We start from the raw sequence: 12,256 nt of genomic DNA, 5'->3' as shown, positions 1-12,256 counted from the left end.
CCGCTGGACTTTTCGCCGCCTCCGGAACCCTATACGAGGAAGCAAATCGCGTCCGCCACAGCCTCCAACCAGGAAACTCCGCGACTCTCAGCCCCTCAGAAGAGAAACAGAGAGGCGCCAAGCAAGGCCGTTACACGGACTGTGCACGCATCTCCGGTGTCCCTGCGCGTGACACAAATTTGGCCCCGAGGGAGCTCTGTGTGCCTGAGTCCCAGGAGCCCTAGAGGCCAGCGACAGCTTGTCACCAGGCCTGCGACGCCAGCGGGCGGGAGTCGGCGGAGCTCAGGACACTGACGACGGGCCTGGGGGAAAGCTGTCCCCACACAGCCTGGGGCCAGAGGAGCGGGATGCCAGGGCCAGACGGAGGAAGACCGCGGGAAGCAGGCTGGACGTGCAGGGAAGGGTCCAGTCCCACCCGCGGGTGCAGGGAACAGCCTGTGGGGAGGGGACCCAGGGCCGCGTGGGAAGAGTCAGGGAGCTTAGGTGTACCGCCCGCGGCAGGAAGAGAGGGGAAGGCTGAGCAGAGAAGGGGTCCCCAAGTCAGCCAAGGCAGAGTTCCCAGGTACGAATTCAGAGCCTGACGGTACTGGGCGGGGAGGTAGCCCCCACCTTCCTGAAGCCCCCTCCTCAGCTCTGCGAGCGTGAGGCTGGGGACGCCTGGGTAGGGCTGAGGGTGAGCCCTGGGTGTCCACCCTGCAAGTGCCTAGAGACCCCACACCTCCAGCCTCCCTCTGAATTCAGGGTTCTCTGTCCTGAGGCTGCCCAGGGGAGCCTGGCTGGGGCGAGGTGGGCCGGACATGGGCCTGGGCGAGTCTCACCACAGAGGGGCGCCGCTGAGCAGCCAGGCCTCCCGAGGAGGAGTGGACACTCTCCCGGGAGGCCCTGGGATCCGCCACCCACAAGCACGCTTGGAGGCAGCATCCTTGCAGGACTCGCGCCAGGGCCTGGGGCCCTCCAGCCAGCCCAGCACGCCACCGCCCTTCTGTCCCCAGCCACCCGCGAGAGAATCTGGGTCGCCAGGGCCTTGTCCTTCACCAAGGCAAAGCCGGCTCAGCCTCAGAGCCGCAGGCCAGAGCACCTGTCTGCATGAGTGAGCACATGGGTGTTTTTGAGTCTGTGGGTGTCACAGAGAGGAGATCGGGAGCTGCCTGCTCACAGGCACTTTGGGACCCCGAAAGAAAAGGCTGTGCCGAGAGAGTTCTTCCAGTCAGGAGGTTTGGGAATGGGGGAGAAGGGAGTGCCTGGAATTCCGACCTCAGAACTGAGCCTCCGAAGTGGGAAACGGTGGCTCCCCTACGCGCTCAAGGGCCAGGCAGGTGCATCCACCCTGCCTTGCATGGCCCAGGTGTGAGCCGGTGGGCAGAGGTGTGGCCCTGGGTCCAGCTGAGAAGGCTCCTGGATTGACAGGTTGGGGTTGGGGAGTTCTGCCTTCCTGCGTGGCCCAGTGCTGGGAGGGGTAAGGGGTGGGGGTTGGGGTCCTATAGCTGGGTCCTGACCCCTCAGGCCACCCAGACCCTGCCCAGGTGGGCACTCAGGGGTCAGGTGTTCTTAGAAGGAACTAAGCTGGGCAGGGTCAGCGTCCCATTCTGCAGAGGAGGAAGCTGAGGCCCACGAGGTAAACAGTGGGCTGGGAGTGGGCCTGGTAGACCCTAATAGACCCCAACCCCAGGCCACGGAGACCACCTACTGAGGGAGCACCACAAATGCCCCTTAACGGCTGGATCCCCCAGTTTTCATGCAATGGGGTCTACACTGACCCTAGGGTCTCACTGGGGGAGAGCAGGAGGTGGCTTGAGGCTGGGCATGGGTGGCCACGGGGGTATAGACTGGCTGACCCGTGTGCATTGACCGCACTCTCCGTCCCCAAGGTGTCATGAAGACTGGAGATGGGTCTATCAGGACCATCCGCATGATGTCAGCCAAGGATCTCATGGCCTGCCTCTGCCAAGGGAGGACCAGCACCTTGTCCTGAGCACTCCCAGCTTCCCATTGCCTTCAACCTGGCTGCATTCAGCTGCCATGCCCCTACCTCCTGATGTGGCCAGCACCCTCCAGGACTTCATCTCGGTGCACTCAAAGGCCGAGGACGTTGCTGGCCAGCAGGAAATTCCTGGTGCATCCAGGAAGACTTCCAAGAGGTGGTGGAGCAGGGGGCACCACACCCAGACAGCTGTGTGTAATTGTGCAGCTGCGAGCTGCTGCGGGTGCTGGCCGGAGTGCATTCTGTGCACACTGGACTGTGTCACCACAGGCAGGCTGTTGCCGGAGGAGGAACTGTTGGCCGCCAAGGCCTATGTGCCTGGAAACCAGCGGGGCTGCTGCAGGAGGAGGGCTGCAGGATGCTCCAGCTCAGACCCGACTCAGGGTTTTAGAGGGCACAGGGCATAAGGCTGTGGACATAGACAGCCCTACTGCGCAGGAAGAGCATAAACCAGTCAGAGGACATGCATGTGGGCTGCTGTTGCATTCTGGTCTCCTTTGAGGTAGGGAAGGACGTATTTCTTTCTATTTTATGGGTGAGCAAACTGAGGCACAGTGCTGGAGTGATTTCCCACGGCATCGATGGCAGATTTAGCTCCAGGGCTTAGATTTTAGGATCCTGCCTCTCAAATACCATGATGTATCGTGGGCTTTCTCTCCACAGAAAATTAGAAACTCAGAAATGGAAAGGGAACAATGAAACTTACCCATTCTCCCACTGCTCACATTTCCTTCTGGTCTTTTTGTGTGTGCATATAAAATAGATCTCAGAAAATTGAGTTTGTGCTGTGGATGCCATTTATATCCTACCTTTTATACTCAATGGATCATGAAAATCCCCTTTGTTGCTAAGAATATTTCCTGGTAGCCCCATGGCCCATCCTATGCACGTGCTGTTATTCCTTTGGAGAGTCCTAGATTTTTGCTCTTAGTTGTAACACATCATGAGTGATACCCTGTCTCCACGATGTTTTCTCCTTAAGATGGAGACAGATATAGAGCTCCTGGATCAGGAAGCACTGCCACCTGTAGGATCCTTGACTTTAGGAGCTGCCCCCCTAACCATCTGGTCACCTCCCGTCCTCCACCCAGTCCTGATGCTCACTTTGCAAATTCTTTGCCAACCTAATGGGTGCAAATTCTTCTGCCAACCTCAGCTGTTTTGATGAGTACTCCTCTGACTGCTGGAAGATGACAGGAAGGAGTTTTAGCAACGTTAAAACCACTGAGACTGGGGATGTCTTTGGGTCACCATTGATGTCAGCCGCCACCCCACTAAACACACACACACACACACACACACACACACACACACAGTCTCTCTCTCTCTCTCTCTCACTCTTCCTCTGCCTCCCAGGTGCTTAATTTGTATGGCTTTGGTTTGCTGGTGAGGAAGAACTTTCTTCTTTCTTTTATGTGATTTGAGGCCATATATTTGTATCTGGAAATTGTCAAAATTGAGGCTCTGGCTCCTTTTCCTAGTGAGAATTCATGAACACTGCCAGCATTCCTACGTGGACACAGACACATGCCACGTGTAGCCCCTGTGTTACCTTGTTCTGCCTACAAACACACCCGTGGGTCCAGAGCCCAGGAAGGCCATATTGCTAATCCAAATTTTTGTGGAAAAGGAAACTGATGCAGGATCTGCTCAGGGTCAGCCCTGCTGCTGAGCATCGGTGTAACCTCAATTCTGTCATCTGTAAAGTGCCTCCCCGACAAGGCGATGGAGAGATTGAGGGAAAGGTAGGGTCGATGGCTGCACACCGGGAAGTGCAGCTGTGGGTTCTGGGGATGGCATGGCGTGGGGGTCTCTCCAAAGGGACACAGGTCTCTGCAGTCCTGTGGGAAGGAAGCTACCCAGGCCAGGTGCATAGGGACAGGATTTACCTGTGGCCCAATCAGCTGGGTAGGCGAGGGGGTGTGGGGAAGGGGCCAGCCCATCCTGAGCCACTCTCCCCACAGGGAAGCCCCACGGCGTGCACCAGCTGGCCACACTGCCAATGAGTTGGATGTGGAGGACGTATCGCACCTTCTGGTGGCCAACAACCTGGTGGCCACCTGGATGAGGCCCACAAGTCCCTGCTGGTAGCCCTCTCCTGAGAACTCAGATGGCCCCTATGCTGGCACTGCTGGCCTTGCTGTGGCTGGGGAAAGGCTGCTTCTACGATGCCAACCCAACTGGGCTGCAGAGGGCAGGTAGGAGCAGGACTCTTCTCTGAGGAGGGCACAGATCTTCTGTGGCCCTTGCTCTCCACCCCACAGCCTGGGCTTTGGAGCAAGCAAAGCTTGTTCAGCCCTAATTCTGCCACCTGCCACAGGCCCTCACCTTTTGACCTTCAGTCTCCTCATCTGTGTCCTGGTCTTTTGGGTTGTCACGGAAATTAGCTGGAGCAGGTACCCCAGGGCCCAGCAGGTTTCCTGCATACAGTAGGTGCTTTGTATTTGTTTTTGCTGTGGTTTCAATGATATCGGTGAAGGTTTTTGTTTGTGTGTTTTTGTCCCTGTGCCCTTCCATACTATACTCCTTTTCAGGTGAAAGAGGCTATATGTATTTTACATGTTGTACATTACAAGAAAACTCAGAAGAATTCTTTTTACAAAAGGCACAATTCAATTGTATGAACAGAGTCTAACACTCTCTCAGTAATTGTTTGAGCAAAGACATTTTGAAAAAAAGATCAACAAAGATATGTAAAATATAAGTAGCAAAAAATAAAAACTTGATGCCCTTTTAGTTTATGTAATATTTCAACCTTCCTATTTTAAAGTCTAATATTTTATATATGTCCAGTAGATCATGCATTAAATCTAGAATAATTGATGAAATCCTAAGCTGCATGTGTCACAGGATTGTCATCACACAGACCACATTATTTAACCTTAATCTAATTGTCAGAAAAATAGCCTTCATTTGGACATAAAATCACACAGAAAAAATAAACTTCTAAAAACCGATGATGAAAGAAGACATTAAAATGAATATTCTAAAATATTTAAAGGTTATAATTGGTAAAACTATAAATTTGTGGATCCAACAAATGCAGTGCACTAGTTTCCTATTGGTGCTGTAATAAAGGACCACAACCAGTGACTTAAACAACACAAATATAGTATCTTAGAGTTTTGGAGATCAGAATTCTGAAATTGGCTTTAATAAAATCAAGGTATCTACAGAGTGGCATTCTTTGTAGATGTTCTAAAAGATCGTTCTTTTCCTTGACTGCGCTGGTTTCTAGAGGCCACCTGCATTCCTTGGCTTGTGTCCCCTCCTTCATCTTCAAAGCCAGCAGTATTGCATCTTCACATCTCTCTGAGTCTCTGCTTCTGTCTTCCACTTTTAGCCCATTGTGATTACATTGCATCAATATCTATTACTATATGGACATATTTTGGATGCTGTTATTCTGCCTACCACAAGCAGTATTTAAGGAAATATTAGACTTATAAATGATATATTAGAAGGTAAGAAAGACTGTAAATTAGCGAAATGAGTTTCTAATCTGAGAAATATTAGAAAAAGTCTTCAGAATAAATCCAAACACATTAGTAGATATGAATTGCTAGTAAAAAATCACGGATAAAAAAATTGTAACAGAAATCCAGCAAAGTTCAATAAAGATCAACATCTCTTTAAGTACACTAATAAAAATGGATAATCATCTGTCAAGATTTATCAGGAAAATAGACAATATTAGAAATAAAAGGATGAACATATTAAATTGCTGGAGCTTATGCCAGTAAGAACTTTGTAACACTTTATTTGAAATTCTAAACTATCTGCCTATATCCTCAAAAATACAGCTTACTAAACTTGACTAAATATTAATTATAAAATGTTAATGCTCCTGTAGCTGGTAAATAAACACAATCCATAGCATCTGCTTTGAGTATGATTGGTGAGGAGACAGCAAGGAGCAGGTGCCACGGGAAGGTGTGACTGGCCAGGTGGGTAGGTGTCCTTGAGGAGTCCCATCTGAGCTGGGTCCTGGGTGTGCAAAGTGAGCAGGGAGGAACATTCCAGACAGAAGAGCCTGAAGGTCTGGAGCAGACAGCGTGAGCGCACTGCAGATTTGATGCCCTCATCTGTAGAAAAATGAGTTCTGGGCCTGCCTGGGCATCTGGACCTCAGTTCCAATAGGAGAATCTGTGTGTGTCACTTAAGTTCTCTGAGCTCTGGTGGCTCATGGCTGCTTCCTCTTGTTTTGGGAGTGACTGCCAGGTCCAGGAGGTGCACTTCAATAAGTTCTTGGACAAACTGAGGTAGCAAATCCATGAGGAAATGTGGATTCTCTTGGAGTTCTGGAGGTCAGAATTCTGAAATTGACTTTAATAAAATAACATCAAAGTATATACAAAGTTGCATTCTTTCTAGAGGTTCTAAAATATAAGCAAAGTTTTACCGGCAAATAGTGATATAGTGAAGTTTTCCCTGGAAAAGGTCAAACATTTTCTGAAGAACATAAAATCCAGGTAGGCTGACCAGACCCCAAAAGGCAGAAGGAACTAGCCTGAAATTCATATCCAGGGTCACAGGCAGCCTGCTTAGGAGCCAGGGGCTTGCCCTGCAAGCTTAAAAGGAATATTTTGTCTCCAACTTTGGAAAGTGTTATGGCTCTTTGTAGCCCAGAAAATTCCAAGAAGAATTTTGAGAATTTATGGAGGGAAGTTTTAAGGCAATTTAGTTTAAAGGTCAAGAGCATGGACCTCCCCTTAAACAATTTAAATATATGTGCTTTTTGTTTTTTTTTTTGAAAAGGCAAAGTCATCATATAGAAACGTTCCCTTTATTCCTGCAGAAATTTGGTTATGAGCACACACGCATGCGTGCGCCACACACACACACACACACACACAATCCTTTAACTTACATTTTTTGGTCCAGGGTTTTATTAACAAGATAAAATATTACAAGGTGAAATATATACACATACACACATATACATATATATATATACATACACACATACATATATGATGTTGTTTATATACATATTGGATCATACTATGCAACTTATTCTGTAACTGCAGACATATTTCAATTTTAAATAATCATGAATAATTCATTCATATGGAGGCTTTATAATGATCTATCCCCAACTGATTACCTTTTTTATTGGTTCCAATTTCTAAGTATTACAAACAGTTTTCTGTGAACTTTCTTGTATCTTTGGGCTTTTGTACAACTAGTTCTGTAAGAACCAATCACAGAATGGAATTTCACTACTAAATGATTGTAGTACTTAGAGTCTTAGATCGGAGGTCCCTGTTCAGAATGCTAATAAATGCTCCTTATGCCAGCTTCCTAAATTGAGTGATCAGTCCATGCAGGATAGTTTTCGAAATTAAGAAACTGTGAGTATAAAACATGTTTCTTTCCATTCTTAGGCTCAGGAGTTTATTAACAAGGTGAAATATTATAAGAAAGAATTTTGGAAGACACTATACAGTCAAATATTGTAGAGTCCAGTCCCAGTTGTAATTATCATAAGAACAGAAAGTGTGCACTTGATCAGCTTCTGATAGGCATTCTGGGTCAAGGGTAGATCCGTAACTTTACACATAGACTAACAGAAGAGAATGGAGAATCCAGAAACTAATTTAAGCATCTATGGGTAATTGACTTTTCACAGCATTGCCAGGAAAAATTCAATGGAGAAAAAACACTCTTTTTGACAAATGGTGCTGGGATAATTATAGCCACATACAAAAGAGTGAAGTGATGTTCTTACATGACAGCGTATACAACAATTAACTCAAAATGAATTAAAAACCTTAACATAAATGTTAAAATTCTTTTTTTTTTTTTTTTGAGACGGAGTCTCGCTGTCGCCCAGGTTGGAGGGCAGTGGCGCGATCTCGGCTCACTGCAGGCTCCGCCCCACGGGGTTCACGCCATTCTCCTGCCTCAGCCTCCCGAGTAGCTGGGACTACAGGCGCCCGCCACCTCGCCTGGCTAATTTTTTGTATTTTTAGTAGAGACGGGGTTTCACCCTGTTAGCCAGGATAGTCTCGATCTCCTGACCTCGTGATCTGCCCGCCTCGGCCTCCCAAAGTGCTGGGATTACAGGCGTGAGCCACCGCTCCCGGCCAGTGTTAAAACTCTTAAAAGAAAACATAGAAATAAATCTCCATGACCTTTGATTTGACAATGGAGTCCTAGATATAGCACTGAAAGCACAAGAAACAAGAGGAAAAATACATAAATTGGACTTCATCAAAATTAAAAACTAGAATCCATAAGAAAACATTATGAAGACAGTAAAAAGACAAGTTTGTAGTTTAGATTTATTTTAATCTGTCATCTATCTATCTATCTATCTATCTATCTATCTATCTATCAATCAATCATGCTTTGAATTGCTGCCCTGGCCCAGTTTTATTTGCTCTTTATTTTTCAACTTTTATTTTAGATTCAGAGGGTACATGTGCAAATTTTTACTTGGGTAAATGGCATGATGCTAAAGTTTGTGGTATGAATACCCCCACCACCCAAATACCAAGCATACTACCCAACAGTTAGAATTTCAACCCTCACCACCACCCTCCCTTTCCCCGCTAGTAGGCCACATTATCTTTTGTTTCCATCTTTATGACCATGAATACCTGATGTTTAGCTCCCACTTATAAGTGAGAATATGCGGTATTTGGTTTTCTGTTCCTGTGTTAATTTGCTTAGGATAATGGCCTCCAGCTGCATCCATGTTGCTGCAAAGAACATAATTTTGTTCTTTTTATGGCTGTGTAGTATTCCATGAAGTATACGTACCACATTTTCTTTATCCAATTCGCTGTTGATGGGCACCTAGGTTGATTCCATGTCATTGCTATTGTGAGTAGTATTGTGATGAACATGTGAGTGCATGTATGAGTTTTTGGTAGAATAATTGGTTTTCTTTTGGATATATACTTAGTAATGGGGTTGCCAGATTGACTGGTAGTTCTCAGTTCTTTGAGAAATCTGCAAACTGATATCCACAGTAGTTGAGTAGTTAAACTAATTTACATTCCCACCAACAGTGTGTAAGTGTTCCTTTTTCTCCACAACCTCACCAACATGTTATTTTTTTATTTTTTTGTAATAGCGATTCTGACTGGTGTGAGATTGTATCTCATTGTGCTTCTAATTTACATTTCTCCGATGATCAGTGATGATGAGCATTTTTTCATATGTTTGTTTGCCACTTGTACGTATTATTTTGAGAAGTATCTGTTCATGTATTCTGACTGTTTTTGAATGGGGTTATTTATTTTTTGCTTGTTCAGTTACTGAAGTTCTTTACAGATTCTGGATATGTGACCTTTGTTGGATGCGTAGTTTGTGAATATTTTTCCCATTCTGTACATTGTCTATTTACTCTGCTGAAAGTTTCTATTGCTATGCAGAAGCTCTTTAGTTTAATTAGGTCTACTTATCAGTTTTTATTTTTATTGCGATTCCTTTTGAGGACTTAACCCTAGCTTTCCCAAGGCTGATGTCCAGAATAGTGTTTCCTGGGTTTTCTTCTAGGATTCTGTTAGTTTGAGGTCTCACATTTAAACCTTTAATTCATCTTGAGTTAATTGTTGTACAAATGGTAAAAGGTAGGGTCCAGTTTCTTTCTTCTGCGTATGGCTAGCCAGCTATCCCAGCACCGTTTATTGAATAGGATATCCTTCCCCCATTGCTTGTTTTTGTCCACTTTGTTGAAGATTAGATGATCAAAGGTCTGGGGCTTTATTCCTGAGCTCTCTGTTCTGTTCCATTGGTCTATGTGTCTGTTTTTGTACCAGTAGCATGTTGTTTTGGTTACTGTAGCCTTACAGTATAGTTTGAAGTTGGGTAATGTGATGCCTCTAGTTTGGCTTTTTACTTAGGTTTGTTTTGGATCTTTGGGATCTTTTTTGGTTCCATATGAATTTTAGAAGAGTCGTTTCTAATTCTGTGAAAAATAGCATTGATAGTTTGATAGAATAGAATTTTAAGTTGCTTTGGCAGTATGGCCAAATTTTAACAATTTTATTTCTTCGAATCCATGGGCATGGAATTTTTTATTTGTTTGTTATCTATGATTTCTTTCAGCAGTGTTTTGTAGTTCTCCTTATAGAGATCTTTCACCTCCTTGGTTAGATGTATTCCTAGAGATTACTTCTTTTGTGGCTATTGTAAAGGAGATTGCATTCCTGATTGGGCTCTCAGCTCATATATTACTGATGTATAGAACTGCTACTGATTTTCATTTTTGATTTTCATTGATTTTCTACTGTGAAATTTAATGAAGTTGTTTATCACTTCTAGAAGCCTTTTGGTGAAGTCTTCAGGGTTTTAGGTATAGAATTATATCATCAATAAAGAGAAATAGTTTGACTTCTTCTTTTTCTACTTGGATGCCTTATGTTTCTTTCTCTTGCCTGATTGCCCTGGCTAGGACTTCTAGTATGACACTGAATACGAATGGTGAGAATAGGAATCCTATTTTGTTGTAGTTCTCAAGGGGACTGCTTCCAGCTTTTGCCCATTCCATATAATGTTGGCTGTGGGTTTGTCATAGATGGCCCTTATTATTTTGAGGTATGTTTCTTTGATGCCTACTTTGTTGAGGGTTTTTAACATGAAGGGATGTTGAATTTTATCAAAAGCTTTTTCTACATCCATTGAGATGATCCTATAGGTTTTGTTTTTAATGTTTATATGGTAAATCGCATTTATTGATTTGCATATGTTGAAACAAACTTGATTCCAGGAATCAAAACTACATTTTTATGGTGAATTAACTTTTGGATGTGCTGCTAGATTAAGTTCACTAGTATTAATATTTTGTTGAGAATCTTTGTGTATAAGTTCATCAGGGATATTGGCCTGTAGTTTTCTTTTTTTGTTGTGTCTTTGCTAGGTTTTGATATCAGGATGATGCTGACTTCATAGATGAGTTAAGGAGGAGTTTCTCTATTTTTTGGAATAGTATCAGTAGAATTGGTATCAGCTGTTCTTTGTACATCTGGTAGAATTCAGCTGTAAATCCATCTAATCCTGGACTTTTTTTGCTTAGTAGGTTTTTATTCCTGCTTCAATTTTGCAACTCAAGATTGGTCAGTTCAGGGTTTCAGTTTCTTCCTGATTCATTCTTGGGAGGTTGTGTGTTTCCAGGAATTTATCAGTTTCCTCTAGAATTCCTAGTTTGTGTGCATAGAGGTGTTAATAATAGTCTGAAGATCTTTATATTTCTGTGGATTCAGTAGTAATGTCATCTTTGTCATTTCTGATTGTGCTTCTTTTGGTCTTCCCGTTTGTTACTTTGTTAATATAGCTAGCAGACTATCAATTGTGTTTGTATTTTCTGTGAACAAACTTTGGGTTTTGTTGATCTTTTGTACAAATTTTTGCTTCTCAATTTCATTCAGTTATGCTCTGATTTTATTTATTTTCTTCTACTAGCTTTGGGGTTAATTTGTTCTTTTCTATCTAGTTCCTTTGGTGCAATGTTAGACTGTTAATTTGTGATTTTTTCTATCCCCTTGGTGTAGGCATTTAGCACTATAAACTTTCCTCTTGATACTGCTTTTGCTGTATCCCAGATATTTTGGCATGTTCTGTCCTGTTTTCATTAATTTGAAAGAATTTTTGATTTCTGCTGTAATTTTATTGTTTACTCAAAAGTCATTCAGGAGCAAGTTGTTTAATTTTCATATAATTGTGTGGTTTTGAGAGATATTCTTGGTGTTGAATTTATTGTCCTGTGGTCTGAGAGTATAGTCTAATTTCTATTTTTTAAATTTATTAAGAGTTGCTTTATGGACAAGCATGTGGTCAATCTTATAATATGTTCTATATGCAGATGAGAAGAATGTATATTCTGTGTTTGTTAGGTAGAGTACTACTAACATAAAAACACTTAAGTACATCGTCCAATGACTCTATCAAGCAACTGCACAACTGAGTCTACAAAACAATGACAGGATAAACATCTCACATATCCATATTAACCTTCAATGTAATTGGTCTAAATGCCCTACTTAAAAGGGACACAGTGGTAATTTGGATAAAACAATAAGACTATTAGGTCAAATTCGTCAAGTGTCAAGTTTAAGTCCAGAATTTCTTTGTTAGTTTTCACCACAATGATCCATTTAAAGCTGTCAGTAGGATGTTGAAGTTCCCCACTATTAGTGTGTGGCTAAGTTTTTTTGCGGGTTTAGAAGTATTTGTTTTATGGATCAGAGTGCCCCAATGTTTATCTCCATGTCTTCGGAACCAATGAATGTCCCAGCATACTACAGATGCCCAATAAATGTTCAA

At 43.7% G+C, this 12,256-nt stretch overlaps 2 protein-coding genes across 4 annotated transcripts in view; one reads left to right on the top strand and one right to left on the bottom strand.

Annotated features, from left to right (window-relative positions):
• The window catches only part of LOC129011217 (phosphatidylinositol 3,4,5-trisphosphate 3-phosphatase TPTE2-like), a 716,449-nt gene that overhangs the window by 168,314 nt on the left and 535,879 nt on the right, over window positions 1-12,256 (bottom strand). The gene's annotated exons all lie outside the window — the stretch shown is intronic.
• LOC129011948 (uncharacterized) lies at window positions 32-4,969 on the top strand. 3 transcript variants are annotated; one of them, XR_010123486.1, is made up of 3 exons: window positions 299-1,090; window positions 1,869-2,483; window positions 3,946-4,969. XR_010123486.1 is itself a non-coding variant. In XM_063650644.1 (2 exons), exons 1-2 carry the CDS (start codon window positions 798-800, stop codon window positions 2,386-2,388), a joined length of 813 nt encoding a protein of 270 aa, XP_063506714.1. In that variant the 5' UTR covers window positions 32-797; the 3' UTR covers window positions 2,389-2,755. The 3 variants fall into 3 exon arrangements, 2 of the variants coding, with proteins under 2 accessions (XP_063506714.1, XP_063506715.1); XM_063650644.1 differs by lacking the exon at window positions 3,946-4,969 and having other exon boundaries at window positions 32-1,090; window positions 1,869-2,755; XM_063650645.1 differs by lacking the exon at window positions 3,946-4,969 and having other exon boundaries at window positions 274-562; window positions 1,869-2,755.

This window comes from Pongo pygmaeus, chromosome 14 (genome assembly GCF_028885625.2).
Source record: "Pongo pygmaeus isolate AG05252 chromosome 14, NHGRI_mPonPyg2-v2.0_pri, whole genome shotgun sequence".
Taxonomy (NCBI): domain Eukaryota; kingdom Metazoa; phylum Chordata; class Mammalia; order Primates; family Hominidae; genus Pongo; species Pongo pygmaeus.
The sequence above is the reverse complement of the archived record's forward strand: the minus strand, read 5'-3'. Positions and strand labels throughout refer to the sequence as shown.

Coding starts and splice junctions, on each gene's coding strand:
- LOC129011948 (XM_063650644.1), top strand. CDS start 798: ATGGGCCTGGGCGAGTCTCACCACAGAGGGGCGCCGCTGAGCAGCCAG. Junction 1,091..1,868: donor CAGAGCACCTGTCTGCATGA/GTGAGCACATGG, acceptor TCCGTCCCCAAG/GTGTCATGAAGACTGGAGAT.